The following is a 22199-nucleotide window of genomic DNA, read 5'->3' as shown; positions in this document are numbered from 1 at the left end:
GGATAATTCAACAAACCCATTTCTTCAAGCATGGTAAGAATCCATTTGCTCAAAATTAAAAAAAAAGTCTTCCTGTGAAGTTCCCAACAGTCCCCCGACACACCTTCAACAGGATGATCATTTATCAGCATGTGAAATAATAAATATTGTGTTGTAGGGTCCCAATCTCTTATCTTATAGAAACCCGAATACAACGTGCCCATCAGTACCTGCACAAGATGTCCAAATTAAAAAATCTCAGAAAAAATATACAATCGCCCCCTCAATCCAATTTCCAACAGTTAATCAGAAGTCCGTCCTTCCATAGATATCATCTGCCTATCCAATATGAAAAATACTGCTATTACAACATCTTTATTTAACTGTGTTTTCCTAATATCATCTTTAAAACATACAACTGAATCCAATACTATTCTACCCTTCTGAAATCTAACAAAAACTCCGATAAAACGCGAAGTCATCTCTTTTCCTGTAGTGAGGTCACCAAAATTGGACGCAGTACTCCAAATGGGGTCCCTGCTGTGTTAGAATGCAATTACTTATGTACAGGTTAGGAGAAATCTAGCTTCAACATCCCTCACAGCTCTTGAACTCAGTCCCACGGTTGATGAATCCATCACGCCAGATGCCTTCTGAACAACACTGCCAACCTGCGCAGCAGCTTTGAGTGTCGTATGGACACTGACCCCAAGATCTCTCTGATCCTCCGCACTGCCAAGAGTCTTACCATTAATTTTATATTCTGTGTTGAAATTTGACCTGCCGAAATGAAAGACTTCACATTTATTTGGGTGGAACTCCATCTGCCACTTCTCAGACCAGTTCTGCATCCCATCTATTTCCAGCTGTAATCTCTGCCAACTCTCCAGACTCTCCACAACACCCCCAACTTTTCTGTCATCAGAGGGCCTTCTGGGAGTTGTAGTCATGTGGCCTCCCCTGTCGCTCGCTCGCTCCCTGCAAGTACATTTTCCCTCAGCCACCACAGACGTCGAGGAGTCGAAGGGGAACCACGCCCGTCCTCGTGAACGCCAAGGCCGGAGACCACCGACAGCAGCGACCCGCTGAACTCGCTGAGGTTGGAAGGGGTATTAAACTCAGGAGATGTTTTGGGGAATGATTAAGAAAGTGCGGGGATTTGTAAGGATCATAATATTCCAGTATTGATTAATGTGGCAAAATGATTGTTACAGAAACAGGGAAGGTTGTGTTACTGACTGGGTCATTTGCTGTGAATTGTAAACAAGGTAATTTAAGTGAAGAAGTTAAACAATGTAGGGATAAGTTTCTAAGTGAATACCCTGATGTGTTGGAAGTCAGCTGTGTCACTGATGTAGAGTTTTTGTATGAGTTTAAGAAGACTTTTATTAATGCAGGTCAGGTGCCCACAGGAAATGGTGATATATGTAATTGTATGTAATTCTCTCTTGTGAAAATATTAACATTTTTGAATCTTGTTTGGAGGTTTGGCATCTTCCTCCCTCAAGAGAAATGGCAACAGTAGTGTCAGATCCTGGCAGATCCCCGTTTGATCCTTCTAGTGCTGAGCTGATTTCGTTCATGTCTCAGTTATGTAAACTGATGGAATGTATGGTAATCGAGCGCTTGAGTTATATTTTGGAAAGAGCGGTGATGTAGCGTTTCGTTAGGGTGGATTTTGGAAGGGTAAAATGACATTGGATTCAGTTTTACGTTTGGAAGATGATTATAGAAAAGCGCAGTTAAATAAACATGTTGTAAATCGGTATTTTTTGATGCTGAAAGGGGAAATTATATGTTATGGAAGGAAGGGCTTTTGATTAAAATATGGAAATTAGGAGTAAGGGGAAGATTGTATAATTTTCCTCAGTTTTCTATTTGGATGCAGGTATGGGTGGGCACATTATGTTTGTGTTTCTATGAGGTAGAGAATGGGACCCCACAAGTCTGTACTTGTAGCCGTTCATTATTTAATATTATGATTAATGATATTTTCTCAGAGATCGGCACTCTGGTGGGTAAATCACTATATGCAAATGATGTAGCTTTATAGATTAGAGGGAGTAATTTCAATTTTACTGTACATCCACTGCAATGTATAGTTAATAAGTCAAACAGTGGGCAGATAGACGAGGATTTGAGCTTTCAGTCGCTAAAACAAATTGTGTGTTTTACAAACAGGATTAATAGACCTTCACGTGGTTTGAAATTATATTATTAAACTCTTGAGGATGTGTCAGTGGTAAGTTTTCCAGGCATGTAGATGGATAATAAGCTGACATGGGAGCACCATATCAGTAAAATAATTGATAAATTTAAAGGAGCATTAAATCTTCTTTACAAGATAATGAGCGGCATTGATTGTGTGGATAGTCAGAGGCTTTTCCCCAGGGCTGAAATGGCTACCACGAGAGGGCATAGTTTTAAGGTGCTTGGAAGTAGGTATAGAGGAGATGTCAGTGGTAAGTTTTTTTCTCGCAGAGAGTGGTGAGTGCGTGGAATGGTCTGCCGGCGGTGGTGGTGGAGGCGGAAACGATAGGGTCTTTTAAGAGACTCCTGGATGGGTACATGGAGCTTTGAAAAGTAGAGGGCTATGGGTAAAGCCCCGGGAGTTCTAAGGTAGGGACATGTTTGGCTCAGCTTTGTGGGCTGAAGTGCCTGTATTGTGCTGTATGTGTCATATGTTTCTAAGTTTCTACCTTCTCAGGCATCTATGTGTGTATTCTTTGGGTGCAACACGAAAATCTTTGTTGACCGCTTATAGTTGTTTAATTGGATCTGGTGTTGATTATGTCTGTGTGGCTTATGGATCAGGTTCATGGCCAACTTCATTCTGTTTGGGTGTGATACAAGCACAGGCTTTAAGATGGTGTTGTGGTGCAGTAAGGTCGTCTCCTGTTTCGGCTTTACTGGTTCAAATGGGACAATTTCCCTCACAATGACAGAGGGTGAAGTGGATTTTAACATACTGGATTAACTTGTGGGGCAAAGAAATGACCATCCTGTTAAAGGTGTGCGAGAGGACTGTTGGGAACATCACAAGATGCAGGATTTTGGTTTTAGTTGGCTGGGTTCTTATCTCGCAGGGAGTATGGGTGTATTCGATGATACAATATATCCCACTGTAGATTTCTCCATCACCCCACCTTGTTTTTTTTCCCAATGACTTCAGTTCATTTTACGTTACACGATTGGATTTGGTTCTGCCTGGGAGTCTGTTGGTTCATCAGTATATTAATGAAAGTTATTATCATATGGTATCCAATTTTACAGATGTATCAAACGATAATTTGTGGGTAATGATGAAGAAATTATTTTCTGGCCTTTTATCGATAGATGAAGCAGAACACTTTGTTATCATTTCAGGCTTACAGTGGTTGGAGGAAATTGGTCCTTGCAAACTTGTAATTTGTTCAGAATCCTTTTCAGATGTAATGAGTGTTAAAATGGGTCTTTCTGGCAGGAGGTCAGATTTATTGAGGGAAACTCAACAAACGGTATTGCATATACAAAGTTTGGTTTATATGTCTGCACCTTATGGGCCCTGCACATCGCACTGTTGAGGGAAATGATCAGACTGACTGTTTAGCAACAAAAGCTGTTAAAATTTCAACTGTGGATATTGACCTTCCACTTAGCAAATCAGAAGCTAAGGGGCTGGTAGGGTTAAGAATGAGGGGCTCATGGCAAGACTTGTAGGATAATGGACATAAGGACAGACACCTTTACAGAATACATAAGATTAGATTAGATTAAACTTTATTGACATTGTGCCGAGTCCAGATTCAAAGCCAATGAAATGCAATTAGCATTCAACCAGAAGTGCAAAAGAATAGTATTATTTACAAACTAACTGCGAATAAAAAGTAGGTGGTGCAGCATACAAATGTAGAAGTACTGAGACAGTACAATATGGGTGCAATACTGCTTAGCGCTGTGATGTGAGGTTCAGCAGGGTCACAGCCTCAGGGAAGACGCTCTTCCTGAGCCTGCTGGTGCGGGAGCGAAGGCTTCTGCACCGCTTACCGGATGGGAGGAGAGTAAAATGTACATGGTTAGGGTGAGATGCATCCTCGATAATGCTTCTCGCCCTGCCCAGGCAGCGTTTATAAACCTGTTGTGTTTTTCGAAAAAGGGGTTAAAGCAAGAAGGAAAGGAGTTATATTGACACGGCTTAGAATTGCCCAGACTATGCCTAATTCTGTCTTGTGTCCAGTTGGAAAACATAATTCTGTGTTGTGTACGTTTTCTCATTATGAAACAGTTAAACACATACTATATCAGCTTGAAGAAGATAAGGCTGAATGAAATCAAATGCGTCTTCAGTACAATCTTTGGTTGTTGGTAGTTTTCAAGTAAAATCATTACTAACTTATGGGAGTGAGTTTAATTGAACTCACAGTATTGAGCGGGAAAAGGCATGCAATAAGGGTAATGTCACAATTGTATCATTGGGACTTCAATATGGAAGAGGATTGGGAAAATCTCAGTGATGGATTGCAAGAGAGGGAATTTGTTGAATCCCATGGGACGGCTTTTTTGAACAGCTTGTATTTGGGCTTACTCAGGGAAAAGCCATCATAGATTAGGTGTTGTGTAATTACCCTGATCTTATTGGGGAGGTTAAAGTAAAGGAACCCTTAGGAGCCAGTGATCCATAATATAATTGAATTCATACAGCAAGGAGAGGGAGAAGACTAAGTAACATGTATCAGTCTCGCAATTGAATAGAGCGAATTACAGAGGCATGAGAGAGGGCTTGCCCAGGTGAATAGGAGGAGGACACTGGTTGGGATGACAGCTGAACAGAGGTGACTGGAGTATCTGGGAATAGTTCGCAAGGTTGAGGATAGATATGCCCCACAGAAGAAGTTCTCAACTGACAGGGGTAGGCAACCGTGCCTGACAAGGGAAGTTAAGGACTGCATGAAAGCTAAGGAAAGGGCATATAAGGTAACAACAGTGAGTGGGAAGTTCAATGATGTGAAAGTTTTTCAAATCCAACAAAAGGTAACTAAAAAAGTGATAAGAATGGATTAGATGAAATATGAGGGAAAACTGGCCAATAATATGAAACACGATACTAATTTTTTTTTTCAGCGTGCGCGGGACATGAGAGATGATATTGGAGCACTGGAAAATGATGCTGGTTTGGTAGTAAATGGGAGACAAAGAAATAGCAGATGAACTTAATGAACCCTTTGCATCAGTCTTCACTGTGGAAGACACAGCAGGAGTGAATGCCTTTGCTGTTACTTAGGAAATAGCGCCAGGCACACTCAAAGGTCTTGAGATGGATAACTCACCAGAGCCAGATGGACTACATCCCAGAGTCCTGAGAGAGAGCACATAAGGTAGCAAATGTTAGTGGGATGTTGCATTGTTGGGATGGTTTTGAAGTCCAGAAAAAGACAACAGAAGAAGCTATAAGACTGGTAAAAATGAAATATGAGGGCAAACTAGCTAATAATATAAAACAGGACACTATTTTTTTTCAGTTACATAAAGAGTGAAAGGGAGATAAGTGTTGATATTGGACCACTGGAAAATGAAGCTGGTGAGGTAGAAATGGGGGACAAAGAAATGGCAGATGAACTGAATGAATACTTTCCATCAGCCTTCACTGTGGAAGACACAGCAGGACTGAGTGCCATTGTTATTACTAAGGAAAAAGTGCTGGACAAACTCAAATGTTTAAAGGTGGACATGTCACCTGGACCAGATGGACTACACCCCAGAGTCCTGAGAGAGGTTGCTGAAGAGATAGCAGATGCATTGGTCACGATCTTTCAAGGATCATTTGATTCTGGCATGTTCTTGGAGAACCGGAAAATTGAAAATTACGATCTTTAAGAGGGAAGAAACAAAGAAAGGAAATTATAGGCCAGTTAGCCTAACCTCGGTAGTTGGGAAAACGGAGTCTATTATTAAGGATGAGGTTTTGGGGTACCTGGAGACCAATGATGAAAGAAGTCAAAGTTAGCATGGTTTCTGTGAAGGGAAATCATGCCTGAAAAATCGGTTAGAGTTATTCAAGGAAGGAACAAGCAGGGTGGACAAAGGAGAGGCAGTGGATATCACTTACTTGGATTTTGATAAGGTGCTACACATGAGGCTGCCAAACAAGAGTAAATCTTATGGCATTACAGTAAAGATACTGGTAAAAGTAGAGGAAAGGCTGACAGGTAGGGGGCAGCGAGTGGGAATAAAAGGCGGCCTTTTCTGCTTGGCTGCCAGTGACTGGTGATGTTCTTCAGGAGTCAGTATTGGGGAAGCTGATTTCACATTTCAACGATTTGGGTCATGGAATTGATAGCTTTGTGGCAGAGTTTGGGGATGTTATGATGATAGGTTGGGAGATAGGTAGTGTAGTACTGAGGAAACAATGCGATTGCAGCATGAATTAGACAAATTGGAAGAAAGGTCAAAAAGGTGGCAGATGGAATACAGGGTTGGGAAATGTATGACAATGCATTTTAGTAAAAGGAACAACAAAACAGACTATTATCTAAATGGGGGAAAATTGAAACATCAGAGGTGCAGAGGGACTTAGGAGTCCTCGTGCAAGACTCCGAGATGGTTAATTTACAGGATGTTTCTGTGGTAAAAATGGTAAGTGCAATGGAATAGAATATAACAGCAAGGAGATGATGCTGAGGATTTCTAAGACACTACTCAGGGCGCACTTGGAGTATTGTCAACAATTTTGGGTTCCATATCTCAGAAAAGATTTGTTGTCATTGGAGAGAGCTCAGAGGGGGTTCACGAGGATGATTCTGGGAATGAATGGGTTAACATACGAGGAGCGTTTGGCAGCTTTGGGCCTGTACTCACTGGGTTTTAGAAGAATGCATGGGCATCTCACTGAAACCTATCGAGTGTTGAAAAGGCCAGATAGGGTGGATGTGGAGAGGATAATTCCTATCGTGGGGGTATCCAGAACTGGAAAGCACAACCTCAACATTGATGTGAGATTTTTTTGAACAGCGGCAAGGAGGAATATTTTTAACAAGAGAATGGTGAACATGTGGAATACTCTATCACAGACTGCGGTGGAGGCCAAGTCTGTGGGTATATTTAAGGCGGAAGTTGATCATTTCCTGATCGATCAGGCCATCAAAGGACATGGTGAGAAGGCAGGTGTATGGTGTTGAGTGCGATCCGGGATCAGCCAGGATTGAATGCCGGAGCGGAGTCGATGGGCTGAACGGCCTAATTCTGTTCCTCTGTGTTATGGCCTGACCAAGATTCACCCTGACCCCCCCCCCACCCTTTTTTCCAGTCAGCACCACCCCCACTTGTCCCATTTAACCTGTCTCTGTATGGCTGGACTTTAAGACCCGGGGAAGCTCAGGACCCGCCGCCCACGGCTGCTGCTGAATCCGCGGTGTTTCTGTTCTGTTGTCGGATGCGGTGAACGAGTTAAAATTAACGGATCGATAATCCTCATCTCGAGTTTATTTCACTCTCCTCACATTTATATTTACAGGGACTTTACTCCTGATGCCGGTCCCGGGACCCGACCCGTTTACAGACCCGGAGCGGAACCGGAGCAGATTCTCAGCCACTGGTTTACATCCCAAGTCCGGAAGAAAGGATAAAGTTTCTCTGTGAATTTATTCCCAGTGAAGGTGTGGATATGGGACTTGGTCTCTGCATTGTAAAATGAAACTTTCCCGGACTCGTAACTCAGATAAACTCCCAGCCTCCCAGGGATGGAACTGGCAGGGAGACGGGACTCAGGGGAGGTGTGAATACTGAACACGTCACAATTCTGGCTGGCCACGCCATAATTCTGGCTGGCCACGCCATAATTCTGGCTGGCCACGCCATAATTCTGGCTGACCCTGCCATAATTCTGGCTGGCCATGCCATAATTCTGGCTGGCCACGCCATAATTCTGGATCTCTTCATAATACCGCTTGATGATCCAGAATCCGGTCTCCGGACTCGGATTGACCTGTCCTTTCCTCTCCACAGACTCTGCAGCGACTCCCAGACACCAGCGCCGATTCCCCGTCACCTCCACCTCCCAGTAATGTCTCCCCGATGTGAATCCCTCCGATCCCAGTACACATTCACAGAAAGTGAATCTTTTCCCGGTGTCAGGGAGATTCGTCTGGGTCCCGGTGAATCTCACACTCTTCCGATCCCCAGACACCTGGAGCCGCGAATCCGCCGTTTCCACATCCAGGGTGACAGAGACTGGGGGAAGAAGCAGAGAATTAGAGAGTCCCCTGGGATCGGGGAGGGACTCGGGCAGCGCGGCTCCGGGGATCGGGGGGACAGTCCGGCAGCCTGGCCCCGGGGATCGGGGGAGACTCAAGCAGCGCGGCCCCGGGAACCAGGGGAGACTCAGGCAGATTTGCCCTGGGGATCGGGGGGAAGGTCTGGCAATGAAAGAACACTTGGCCTCAGGCAGAGTCGGTGGCTGACAGGAACTGTTCCTTGGGTTTTACCCAACTACGGCCGATGGACAACCAATATCTTCCCCGGGGTTTTCCTGCTGGACAGAGACCGGAGTTTTCCCGATCAACACACACGAAATACTGAATCAACTCAGTGGGTCGGCAGCATGTGTGGAGGGAGATGGACAGTCTGTGTTTCGGGTCAACGTCTTCCCTCAAGAATAGAAATAAATTGGGGAGATAGACAGCAGAAACAAGTGTGGGGAAGGGGAGGATTCAGATGGGTATGGGGTGGGTGAATGGATTTAAACAAGAGGTCACAGAGGCTCTTCGGCCCAACTTGTTCATGCCAACCAGCTTGCTTTAATGCGCTAGTCCCATTTGCCCATTATTCCCAATTTGCCCATTGTTTCTTTTCATCTTTCTTATCCACGTACCTGCCAAGATGTATTTTAAATCATTGTGACTGTACCCACCTCTACAGTTGATCAAGGGCCTGGTGTAAACTTAGATAACCCTCTTTACTGTCCACTATGCCATGAATTTTAGTGTCACCCACAAATCTACTAACGATGTCACCTACATTATCATCCAAATCATTAATCTGAATGACAAACAACTGCGGCCCCAGCACCGACCTCTGCAGGTCACAAACCTCCAGTCCTCTGTGTTTAAGAGACACTTGGACAGACACTTCAACAGGCAAGGCACAGAAGGAGACTGACCTAATGTAGATGGGTCAAAGGGCACACTTATATGCTGTACGGCAAATGACTCTGTGACTTTAAGTGTAGTGACTGAGACCCCACAGCTCCCCCTCCCCCCACCCCATGCTGAGAATTCCAAACAGACAGTGACCCCTGTCACATGACACCTCAGACACAGGGGAAACATCCTCCCTGTATCCTGCCTGTTGACTCCTGGAAGAATTTTGTATTTCCCTGAGATCTCCTCTCACTCTTCTGAACAGGGAACAGAGAACATAGAACAGTACAGCACAGGAACAGGCCCTTCATTCAATGTTAACAATCATTTGTGAGTGTGAAGTGTGGAGTGGGGGAGTGTGAAGGTTCGAGACAGTAAAGGAGGTGATAATGGGAACCAGTAGGGGAGAGATAAACGGCAGATTGAACCAGAACCAGGTGGGGGAGGGGTGCAAAGCCTGTGGGTGAACTGTGTGTGTAGACGTAACGAGAAGCTGGAGGGGGACAAAGATGGAGATGAGGATTCCTTTGTCCCCTTTCCCACAACCCCATCACCCGCAGACCCTCATTAGGAGAGGGGAAGAATTTCAGTGACCCTTAAGAAACACAGGTTCTGATAAAGGGTTTCAGTCTGAACCGTTGACTGTTTACTCTCTTCCATAGATGCTTTGTGGCCTGTTGAGTACATCCAGCATTTTTTGTGTGTTGCTCCTCTTTAAATATATCAATCGAAAGAGTGAAATGACCTTTGCAGTTTCCAGTCATCTTGAATGATCCAGAATCTAGTGATTCTTGGAAGTTCATTAATAATGTCTCTACATCCTCGTCAGCGACCTGTTTTCGAACACTTGGGTATAGTCAATCCGGTCCAGGTGATTTATTTACCTTCAGAACTCTCATCTTCTCATGCACTTTCACTTTAGTAATAGCAACAACACTCATTTTTGTCTCCTGTCACTCTCACATTTCTGACATACAGTTAGGATCATCAGCAGTGAGGATTGACACAAAATACTAAGCAAGTAACTCTCTGTCTCCCATTTCTACCTCTCCAGTGTCATTTTCCAGGGGTCCAATATCAACTCACACCTCTCTTTTACTCTTTACATTTTTGTATCCTCCTGTGTATTGTTGGCAAACTTTTCCTCATATCTCATCTTTCCTCTCCTCATGGCATTTTTAATTGCTTTCTGTTGGTTATCAAAACCTTCTCTAGCCTCCAACTTCATGCTAATTTTTGCTACATTGTATGATCTCTTTTTTTGCTTGTATCCTCCCTTGAGAATACTTCTTCATCTTTTGGATGTATCTGACTTGTGCCTTCTGAATTGCCCCCAGAAAGTCCCATCTTTGCTGTTCTGCTATCTTCCCTGCTCGTGTCCCTTTCCAATTTACTTCGGTTCGCACCTCTCTCATGCATCTGTAATTAACTTTACTCCACTCTAATACTGATACATTTGACCTTATTTCCACCTCCCCTCAAAATGGGGGGTGAATTCTATCACTTTAAGATCACTGTATCCTAAAGGCTCTTTTACCTTAAGCTCCCTCATCATATCTGTTCATTATAGAAATGCCACTCAGACTTGTCTTTCTCCCGTTGGGCTCAACTGAAAGCTGTTCTAAAAAAAAGCCATCTCGGGGACATTTTACAAACTCCCACTTTTGCGATGCAGCACCAACATGATATTTCCAATCTACCTGAATGTTGAAATCCCCATTCCAACAGTCACCTTACACTTTTTACATGCCTTTTCTATTTCCTTGTGTCATTTGTATCTCTTTTATATCCTGACTCCTATTTGGAGGCCTGTATATAATTCTCATCATGGTCTTTTTACCCCTGCACGTCCTCAACTCTACCCGCGATGATTTTATATATTTACCAACAGAGCCTCCCCAACCTCTCTGCCTACCTGCCTGTCTTTGAATACAAGGTGTATCCTTGGATGTTAAGCTTCAAGCCAGGATCTCCTTTCCTGCCAATCTCCAATACCTGTGCTACAACATCATCTACCTTATTCCGTATACTGGAGCATTCAAATATAACACATTCAGTCCTGTATTCATCAGCATACTCAACACTGTCCACAGGAACTTAAGCAAAGCCTTTGAAGTCAATGATAGACTATACTTGGGGTATTGTGTGCATGCCTATTTCTCCTACTATGGGATGTCATTACACTGGACAGGAAGTTTCAGGAGGATGTTACTCGGACTGGGGGCATGGTTCAAAAGGACAGAGTGGATCAGCTGGCGCTAATTCCCTGGAGTGCAGGATGTTGAGGGATGACCCCTTATCGAGGTATATAAATTCATAACAGGCTTAGATAAAGATGAGTCTTTTTCCCAGAACATGGGATTACAGAACCAGAGGGCATAGATTTAATATGAGGGGGATCATGGGATAACTCTCACAGAGAGGGAGGTGTGCAGATGGAATTTGTTGTCAGCAGATGCTGTAGAAACAGGTATAATTAAAATATTTTAAAATAAATTTAGACAAGTACAAAGATAGGAAATGGTTAGAGGAATATGGGGCAAACACACACAAATGGACATGCTCAAAAAGACATCCTAGTCTTGCAGATGGATGAAGTGGGCCACAGATTCAACATCTGTCAAAGCCTTCCCAGACCATTCCCCTGAGGAATCTCACCCTGGAGTCTGTCTGTGAACTGTTGAGGTGACGTCACATCACAGAGCAGCTCAGTGCCTCAGAACAGACAGACTGGGTAAGGACAGCAGATTTCATTCCTAAATGTGAATTTGTACCTGTCCGTTTGACCGTGTGCCACACTGATTGTGTGTGTGTGTGTGTGTGTGTGTGTGTGTGTGTTGATTGTGGTAAATATCAGTGGGTGTGTACACATTGAAGTATTTGTATGTTACACTGTGTCATCACATGTCTGGTGTGTGCTGACAATGTGTGACACGTGACTGAGTTGTTTAAATAAGTAAATTACTGTGTCTGAAGAGAATAGTTTCCAGGTTACTGATGGAAATAACAGAATACATTGCTGAGGCTCTGACTACAATCTGCCAGTCTTTCTTGTGTGTGTGTGAGGAGCTTTGCCAGGCCGGTTATGTTGTGTGTACTTCTCCCAAAATGTAATCCTGACCGATGTCAATGCTGACTGGTGCGTCTGGGCTCAGTCTCACAATGTTTCTATAGTTGTACCGTGGAGAGCATTCTGACAGGCTGCCTCACTGTCTGGTATGGAGGGGCTACTGCACAGGACCGAAAGAAGCTGCAGAAGGCAGTAAATTCTAGTCAGCTCCATCTTGCGTACTAACTTACAATGTACCCAGGACATCTTCAGGAAGTGATGTCTCCGAAAGGCAGTGTCCATTATTAAGGCCCTCCAGCACCCAGGGCATGCCCTTTTCTCACTGTTACCATCAGCTAGGAGGTACAGAAGCCTGAAGGCACACACTCAGTGATCTGTGACGGTCACAAATCCATGTGCATCCCCAAATCCCAATGCATCCCACAAGTCAGTGTGCACCGTCAAATCCATGACATCCCTAAATCAACGTGCAATCCTAAATCTATCTGCACCCTCAAATCCGTGTGCAGCCCAAACCCGCTGACACCACCGCGAGCAAATTAGATTATCCCAGAGCAAGAACAATGTCGAACAGTTCACAAAAGAGCTCGCTCCACCTTACAAAACTGGCAAGGATAAAGTTCAAATTCAAACTGTGTATATCAGTAAAGTATCTGTGAATGAAGCAACGTTGAGATTCATCACAGCTCAAATCGACCTACACCACCTGATTCCCCACATTCGCCGACACACCCCTCAGTCTGTGCACTTCCCCAACCCTGTGCGCACTCCTAAACCCACTGACACCACACATACGTATTATATTACCCCACAGCAAGAATCATTTTAAACTGTTCAGTAAACAGCTGCCTCCACCTTAAACCAATATCAAGAACAATGTTCAAAGTGTATTTATTGTTAATGTATCAAAAACGAAAAACCGTCCGTTTCATCACAATCCCAAATCTGTGAGCACCCCAAATCCGTGTCCGCAAACATAACTATGTACACCCCCCAAATCTGTGTGCACTGACAAATCGGTATGCACCCCAAACCCACTGACACCCTCCAAATGCACATTAGATTATACCAGACTAAGAATCATTTCAAACAGATCCTAAACAGCTGTCCTACCTTAAAAATAATCAAGAACAAAGTTCAAACTTCAGAATTTATTATTTAAGTATCTATAAATGTAACATCCTTGAGATTCGTCACCACTCCAAATCCACCGACACTCCCAAATGTGCTCTGTGTGAGAAGTCAGAGTGTGGCAGTAGATAGTTGCCTCTCTGACTGAAGGTCTGTGACTAGTGATGTGCCGCAGGGATCCATGCTGGATCCTTTGTTGCTTGTCATCTACATCAACGATCTGGACGATAATGTGATAAACTGGATCAGAAAATTTGCTAATGCCACCAAGATTGAGGTTGTAGTGGACAGTGGAGAAGTCTATCATCGTTTTCAGCAGGATCTGAACCAGCTGGAAACATGGGCTGAAAAATAGCATATGGAATTTGATGTAAACAAGAGGGAGGTGTTGCACTTCGACACAACCAAGCAGAGAGCTCTTACAAAGTAAACGGAAGTATATTCGGATTGGAGGGTTGTGACTCGTGGTGTCCCACAATGGTCCATTCTGGGACCTCCGGTTTTCGTGATTTTTATTAACCACCTGGATGTCGGGGTAGAAGGGTGGGTTGGCAAGTTTGCAGACGACACAAAGGTTGGTGTTGTTGTAGATAGTGTAGAGGATTGTCAAAGATTGTAGAGAGAGATTGATAGGATACAGAAGTGGGCTGCGAAGTGGCAGATGGAGTTCAACCCGGAGAAGTGTGAGGTGGTACACTTTGGAAGGACAAACTCCAAGGCAGAGTACAAAGTAAATGGCAGGATACTTGGGAATGTGGAGAGCAGAGGGATCTGCGGGTACCTCTCCACAGATCCCAGAAAGTTGCCTCACAAGTGGATAGGATAGTTACGAAAGCTTATGGGGTGTTAGTTTTCATAAGTCGAGGGATAGAGTTTAAGGGTCGCGATGTAATGTTGCAGCTCTATAAAACTCTGGTTAGGCCACACTTGGAGTACTGTGTCCAGTTGTGGTCACCTCACTATAGGAAGGATGTGGAAGCACTGGAAAGGGTACAGAAGAGATTTACCAAGATGCTGCCTGGTTTAGAGAGTATGCATTATGATCAGAGATTAGGGGAGCTGGGCTTTACTCCATGGAGAGAAGGAGGATGAGAGGAGACATGGCAGAGGTATACAAGATATTAAGACTAATAGATAGAGTGGACAGTCATCGCCTCTTCCCCAGGGCACCAATGGTCAGTACAAGAGGCTATGGCTTTAAGGTAAGGGGTGGGAAGTTCAAGGGGTATATTAGAAGATGTTTTTTTTACTAGAGTGTGGTTGGTGCGTGGAATGCACTGCCTGAGTCAGTGGTGGAGGCAGATACACTAGTGGAATTTAAGAGCCTGCTAGGCAAATATATGGAAGAATTTAAGGTGGAGGTTATATGAGAGGTAGGGTTTAAGGTTCGGAACAAAATTGTGGGCCGAAGGGCCTGTACTGTGCTGTAATATTCTATGTTCTATGTTCCTACAACGGTGGTCGATGATTTGTTGTGAGTCTGTCTGAGGACGGACTGCGGCCGGGAAGAGTGTATGTCAGTCCCAGTTTGTTCTCAGGATCAAAGGAGTTTCCCTGGAGCTCAAAGTTCAAAGTACATTTTATTATCAGAGTAGAGATAACGAGACATTAAATAACCGCAGCGGCTGCTGATCGATTTCTGTAGCTCTCGCCGCTCCCCCATTCAATCAGATAGGCTGAAGGCCAAGGGAGTACAAGAGGCAAAGGTAAACTCGTGTTTCAGAAAATAAGAAACAGAAGCAGGCGTTGCCATTCGGCCCCCCACGCTGGTCTGCTTTTCAGTCAGAACATACCCCATCTTTGACCTCAGCGACACTTTCCTGCAGCGTTCTCAGCATCGCAGAGCCCCTAAATTTGCTCTTTGAATTTAGAAACCTTGTGGAGAAAATTCCAAAGATTCACTGCACTCTGGGTGAGAAAATTTCTCCTCATCTCTGTCCTGCTGAGCTGACGCAGATTTTGAGTCTGTGAGACTCCCCAGCCAGGGGGAGACATCATTCCTGCCCCTACCCTGTAAATACCCTCTGAGAAATTGTCTGTCCCAGTCAGAACACCTCTTATTTATGTCATTCTGAGACTGGCCCAGTGCGATAATTGGATTCGGGAGCAACTCAGTGCATGAACAAGTCAGTGCATTTATGCTGTATCGTTCAGGAGTCTGATGGTTGAGGTGTAGTAACTGTTCCTGAACCTGGTCCGAGTCCTGAGGCTCTTGTACCTTCTACCAGATTGCAGCACCGAGAAAAGAGTCTGGCCTGGGTGGTGAGCATCTCTGATGATGGATGCTGATTTGCCACGACAGCGTTTCAAGTAGATGTGCTCAATGATTGGGTGGGCTCCACCCGTGATGTACTGGGCTGAATCCAATACTTTGTGTCGGTTCATCAAGAGTGCGATGAACTACTTTGGTCACCGCGATCCATGTGAACCTCTCAGACCAGCAATTTTGACCTCAAGAACATCAGACTGTGCTCAGCACAGAATGCCCTGCAGTTAATGCAGGAGAAGGGCTGGATGTGTAAACGTAACTTTGCTGGATTAAATAACGACAGCACAAAAAAGATCGTTACTTATCTTTCCACACGTTTATTCCTTCGAGCTCAGCCGGCGAGTGAACGTGGACCCGACATCAGGGAGAGACCCTTTCACATCTCCCCTGCTGTTCTACAAGTTCACTGCCCGATGTCAGAATTGTTAGAAGTTATAAGGCCACCGATACAAATAACCAATCAGTTTGATAACCATTCCGGTCAAGTCAATGGATTATTGATACAGAGGACAAGCAGTTTGATAACTATTCCGGTCACGTCAATGGACTATTGATGCAGAGAACAATCAGTTTGATAAATATTCCAGCCAAGTTAATGGACTATTGATACAAAAGTGCAATCAATTTGTTAGACACTCCAGCCACCTTAATTAAAGAAAGGAATGTCCTACCTGGTTTGCTGGAACCACAACTTAATTACAAAGATAAGAAAATCCGTCAAATTTGTGCTTGAATTAAGAAAGGAATGTTGTGTCTAATTTCCATCAGGTACTGCTTTTCGTCATAATCAAAAGGTGTGAAAAGCCCAGAGACATCTTATGTGGATCTGGGCGAACTTTAACCTTTATCTTGCTCCAAAGAAAGCAGCTGTGAGACATTATTCAAACACACTGCAGACATAGTCAGTACTGAATCCATTGTTTACAGGAATCTGAGAATCCCCCATTCCGTTAAACTTATCGTGTGTTCCCAGATCCTTCTGGTCTACCAACTCCCCAGGACCCGAATGCTCACCGTGTCTTCATGCACCCCCAAATCAGTGCACAGCCCCCAATCCATCCTTTGAATATGAAATAACATTTGATGAGTTTACAGCAGTAAATCTGACCTGCTGCGAGAACGACCTGTTTTACCAGAAGGTTCACCAGATTGATTCCTGGGATGGCAGGACTTTCATATGATGAAAGACTGGATCGACTAGGCTTATACTCGTTGGAATTTACAACATTGAGGGGGAATCTTATTGAAACATATAAAATCCTAAAGGGATCGGACAGGCTAGATGCAGGAAGTTTATTCCCGATGTTGGGGAAGTCCAGAACGAGGGGTCACAGTTTGAGGATAAAGGGGAAGCCTTTTACGACCGAGATGAGGAAAAACTTCTTCACACAGAGAGTGGTGAATCTGTGGAATTCTCTGCCACAGGAAACAGTTGAGGCCAGTTCATTGGCTATATTTAAGAGGGATTTAGATATGGCCCTTGTGGCTAAAGGGATCAGGGGGTATGGGGGGAAGGCTGGTACTGGGTTCTGAGTTGGATGATCAGCCATGATCATACTGAATGGCGGTGCAGGCTCGAAGGGCCGAATGGCATACTCCTGCACCTATTTTCTATGTTTCTATGTTTCTAAGACTCTTGAAAACGGGAGGGAATCTGAACATATTACAACTTTACATGGACAAATTTCCTCCACCCACTGTAAGGACGAAATGACGGCAACCTGTTCTGCTGTATCTCCTGATGAATGGCTGGTTGGTCGTTTCTTTCTCGTTACCAAAAATTCAGGCACAAAACAGCCACATAAACAATCCCAGTCAAATTATATTTTGATCCTTCTGTCAAAATGGTTAACCTATCTCAATAATTTTCCTTAATATATACTGAACCGACAGATTCTCAGGCATAACAGAATCCTCAGACTTAATTAAATCGAGTATCTAAAATCAACTAAAGGCACTGAAGGAAACAATGTGGGGTTATCGAGAACGCGACTGTGGGACATTTTGCATAATTCAACAAACCCATTATTTCAAGCGTGATAAGAACCCAGTTGCTCAAAATTTAAAAAAAAGTCTTCCTGTGAAATTCCCAACAGTCCCCCAACACACCTTCAACATGATGATCATTTATCAGAATGTGAAATAATAAATATTGTCTTGTAGGGTCCCAATCTCTATCTTATAGAAACCCGAATACAACGTGCCCATCAGTACCTGCACAAGATGTGTCACAAAAATCTTAGAAAAATATTTTACAGTCGCCCCCTCAATCTAATTTCCAAAAGGAAATCAAAAGTCCGTCCTTCCATAAATATTATCTGCCTATCCAATATCAAAAATACTGCTATTACAACATATTTATTTAACTGTGTTTTCCTATTATCATCTTTCAAACAGAAAACTGAATCCGAAGCCATTCTACCCTTCTGAAATCCAATAAAAAAAACTCTGATAAAATGCGCAATCATTTCTCTTTTCCAAAATATAATTCAAATGCTAAAATATCACACGTTCCATCAGTTTACATAAATGAGACATTAATGATATAGGCCTAAAACCAGAAGGATCAGACGGGGATCTCCCAGGTTTCAGAATAGACACTACTACAACCATTTTCCATCAGGAAGGAAGATGGCCAAACCACCAAATACAATTCAGAAATTGTAATATTATCACAAGAGAGTTGCCAGTCACATGTCGGATCAGACAATAACATAGATCATCCCTACCCGGAGACGTCTGACCTGCCGATTCCGTACAATATTATCACAATATGTCCTCCAGAAAACCTTTCTCGGTATCTTCTCCACTTTCCTCACCACGGCCTGTGTCCTTTTATACATAATGAGGTCACTCGGAGACTGATACTTCTTCACTTTCCTAAACACCTTATTTCTCTCCCTAATTGCCTCTGCACGGTCCTCAGTCCACTATGGTACAGGACTTCTCCCATTAATTCCGTTTATGATGGGAATCACTTCCAACACAGTCTCCTGAATAACATGACATAACTTTTCATTGTTAAAATACACATCTTCCTCAACATTCTGTAGCAGTTCCTTCCAGAACTACTGTGGGCATTCAATCTCGTACCCATTCAGACACACAAGTTGAGAAACTCTTCGACAATCCAACCATTACCATCATTCCACAATCAACCCCACAGTGAACTATGTGCGTTAAAATCCCCACACCGTACAACCCTTAGTGAGCGAGATCTACATATACTTTCTCACAAATCAATAGCAAGTTTTCCACAAGGTTTGTAAAACTAACCACTTTTGTACACCTACCTGCTGAATCTAATATTTCTTCTACAAGTTACTCATACGTTCCATTCACTTTCACAACTCTACACCCTGCCCCTTCCCTTATAAAACTGGCAACACCACTCCTCTAACAACCAACCCATCACGACCACTAACAAAATAACTCTACACAAAAAAAAACACTTACATGTGCAAATACCAGATTTCCTCAATGCATATAACATTGGGAGAATCTGAATGACAAATCAGAAATAAACTTCTTAAAGTCTTTATCATTATAAATCTGACTTCTCGCATTCCATTGCAATATATTTAATCCCATTATGAACTTTCACAAGTAGACTGGGATACAGATACCCCACCCATCAGAGTTTCATTTACAGCTTCCCACAGAACACCAGCTACACCGAGATGCCTTCCAGAAGCGTTCACAATAATTTTAATTTCCTCAGTGGGGCGAGATGTCTGATCAGTACAATTCATCACATCCATTATAAACATGGGAAACTGCATTTTATCCAGCAGTAAAATATCTTTAGTGAGAGAACTGTGATGGTGACACATACTGTACATATATCCACTGACATCACGGTCTGTTCTTGACTGGAAACCCTTTATCCCGTTTACCTGCTCTACTTGCTGTACTTGTCCATAACAGGCCCTTCTGCTCCTCAATAATTGTCCTTAATATATACTGAACCAACAGATTCTCAGGCATAACTGTATTTTCAGACTTCATTAAATCAGGTATCTAAAATCAACTAAAGTTATTGAAAGAAACAAGGTGGGTTACCGAGAACACAACTGTGCGATTTTTTGGATAATTCAACAAACCCATTTCTTCAAGCATGGTAAGAATCCATTTGCTCAAAATTAAAAAAAAAGTCTTCCTGTGAAGTTCCCAACAGTCCCCCGACACACCTTCAACAGGATGATCATTTATCAGCATGTGAAATAATAAATATTGTGTTGTAGGGTCCCAATCTCTTATCTTATAGAAACCCGAATACAACGTGCCCATCAGTACCTGCACAAGATGTCCAAATTAAAAAATCTCAGAAAAAATATACAATCGCCCCCTCAATCCAATTTCCAACAGTTAATCAGAAGTCCGTCCTTCCATAGATATCATCTGCCTATCCAATATGAAAAATACTGCTATTACAACATCTTTATTTAACTGTGTTTTCCTAATATCATCTTTAAAACATACAACTGAATCCAATACTATTCTACCCTTCTGAAATCTAACAAAAACTCCGATAAAACGCGAAGTCATCTCTTTTCCTGTAGTGAGGTCACCAAAATTGGACGCAGTACTCCAAATGGGGTCCCTGCTGTGTTAGAATGCAATTACTTATGTACAGGTTAGGAGAAATCTAGCTTCAACATCCCTCACAGCTCTTGAACTCAGTCCCACGGTTGATGAATCCATCACGCCAGATGCCTTCTGAACAACACTGCCAACCTGCGCAGCAGCTTTGAGTGTCGTATGGACACTGACCCCAAGATCTCTCTGATCCTCCGCACTGCCAAGAGTCTTACCATTAATTTTATATTCTGTGTTGAAATTTGACCTGCCGAAATGAAAGACTTCACATTTATTTGGGTGGAACTCCATCTGCCACTTCTCAGACCAGTTCTGCATCCCATCTATTTCCAGCTGTAATCTCTGCCAACTCTCCAGACTCTCCACAACACCCCCAACTTTTCTGTCATCAGAGGGCCTTCTGGGAGTTGTAGTCATGTGGCCTCCCCTGTCGCTCGCTCGCTCCCTGCAAGTACATTTTCCCTCAGCCACCACAGACGTCGAGGAGTCGAAGGGGAACCACGCCCGTCCTCGTGAACGCCAAGGCCGGAGACCACCGACAGCAGCGACCCGCTGAACTCGCTGAGGTTGGAAGGGGTATTAAACTCAGGAGATGTTTTGGGGAATGATTAAGAAAGTGCGGGGATTTGTAAGGATCATAATATTCCAGTATTGATTAATGTGGCAAAATGATTGTTACAGAAACAGGGAAGGTTGTGTTACTGACTGGGTCATTTGCTGTGAATTGTAAACAAGGTAATTTAAGTGAAGAAGTTAAACAATGTAGGGATAAGTTTCTAAGTGAATACCCTGATGTGTTGGAAGTCAGCTGTGTCACTGATGTAGAGTTTTTGTATGAGTTTAAGAAGACTTTTATTAATGCAGGTCAGGTGCCCACAGGAAATGGTGATATATGTAATTGTATGTAATTCTCTCTTGTGAAAATATTAACATTTTTGAATCTTGTTTGGAGGTTTGGCATCTTCCTCCCTCAAGAGAAATGGCAACAGTAGTGTCAGATCCTGGCAGATCCCCGTTTGATCCTTCTAGTGCTGAGCTGATTTCGTTCATGTCTCAGTTATGTAAACTGATGGAATGTATGGTAATCGAGCGCTTGAGTTATATTTTGGAAAGAGCGGTGATGTAGCGTTTCGTTAGGGTGGATTTTGGAAGGGTAAAATGACATTGGATTCAGTTTTACGTTTGGAAGATGATTATAGAAAAGCGCAGTTAAATAAACATGTTGTAAATCGGTATTTTTTGATGCTGAAAGGGGAAATTATATGTTATGGAAGGAAGGGCTTTTGATTAAAATATGGAAATTAGGAGTAAGGGGAAGATTGTATAATTTTCCTCAGTTTTCTATTTGGATGCAGGTATGGGTGGGCACATTATGTTTGTGTTTCTATGAGGTAGAGAATGGGACCCCACAAGTCTGTACTTGTAGCCGTTCATTATTTAATATTATGATTAATGATATTTTCTCAGAGATCGGCACTCTGGTGGGTAAATCACTATATGCAAATGATGTAGTTTTATAGATTAGAGGGAGTAATTTCAATTTTACTGTACATCGGCTGCAATGTACAGTTAATAAGTCAAACAGTGGGAAGATAGACGAGGATTTGAGCTTTCAGTCGCTAAAACAAATTATGTGCTTTACAAACAGGATTAATAGACCTTCACGTGGTTTGAAATTATATTATTGAACTCTTGAGGATGTGTCAGTGGTAAGATTTCCAGGCATGTAGATGGATAATAAGCTGACATGGGAGCACAATATCAGTAAAATAATTGATAAATTTAAAGGAGCTTTAAATCTTCTTTACAAGATAATGAGCGGCATTGATCGTGTGGATAGTCAAAGGCTTTTCCCCAGGGCTGAAATGGCTACCACGAGAGGGCATAGTTTTAAGGCGCTCGGAAGTGGCTATAGAGATGTCAGTGGTAAGTTTTTTTTCTCGCAGAGAGTGGTGAGTGCGTGGAATGGGTTGCCGGCGGTGGTGGTGGAGGCGGAAACGATAGGGTCTTTTAAGAGACTCCTGGATGGGTACATGGA

At 43.1% G+C, this 22199-nt stretch overlaps 1 protein-coding gene across 1 annotated transcript; it reads right to left on the bottom strand.

Annotated features, from left to right (window-relative positions):
- Window positions 1-4474: 4474 nt before the first annotated feature.
- LOC134340724 (E3 ubiquitin-protein ligase TRIM39-like) lies at window positions 4475-15091 on the bottom strand. Its single transcript, XM_063038192.1, has 2 exons — window positions 15087-15091; window positions 4475-8426 (listed from the first exon to the last, which is right to left on the bottom strand). The coding sequence occupies exons 1-2, from the start codon at window positions 15089-15091 to the stop codon at window positions 7508-7510; spliced, it is 924 nt and encodes a 307-aa protein (XP_062894262.1). The 3' UTR covers window positions 4475-7507.
- Between the last annotated feature and the right edge of the window lie 7108 nt (window positions 15092-22199).

The sequence above is a fragment of the Mobula hypostoma genome, chromosome X2 (assembly GCF_963921235.1).
Source record: "Mobula hypostoma chromosome X2, sMobHyp1.1, whole genome shotgun sequence".
Lineage (NCBI taxonomy): Eukaryota > Metazoa > Chordata > Chondrichthyes > Myliobatiformes > Myliobatidae > Mobula > Mobula hypostoma.
The sequence above is the reverse complement of the archived record's forward strand: the minus strand, read 5'-3'. Positions and strand labels throughout refer to the sequence as shown.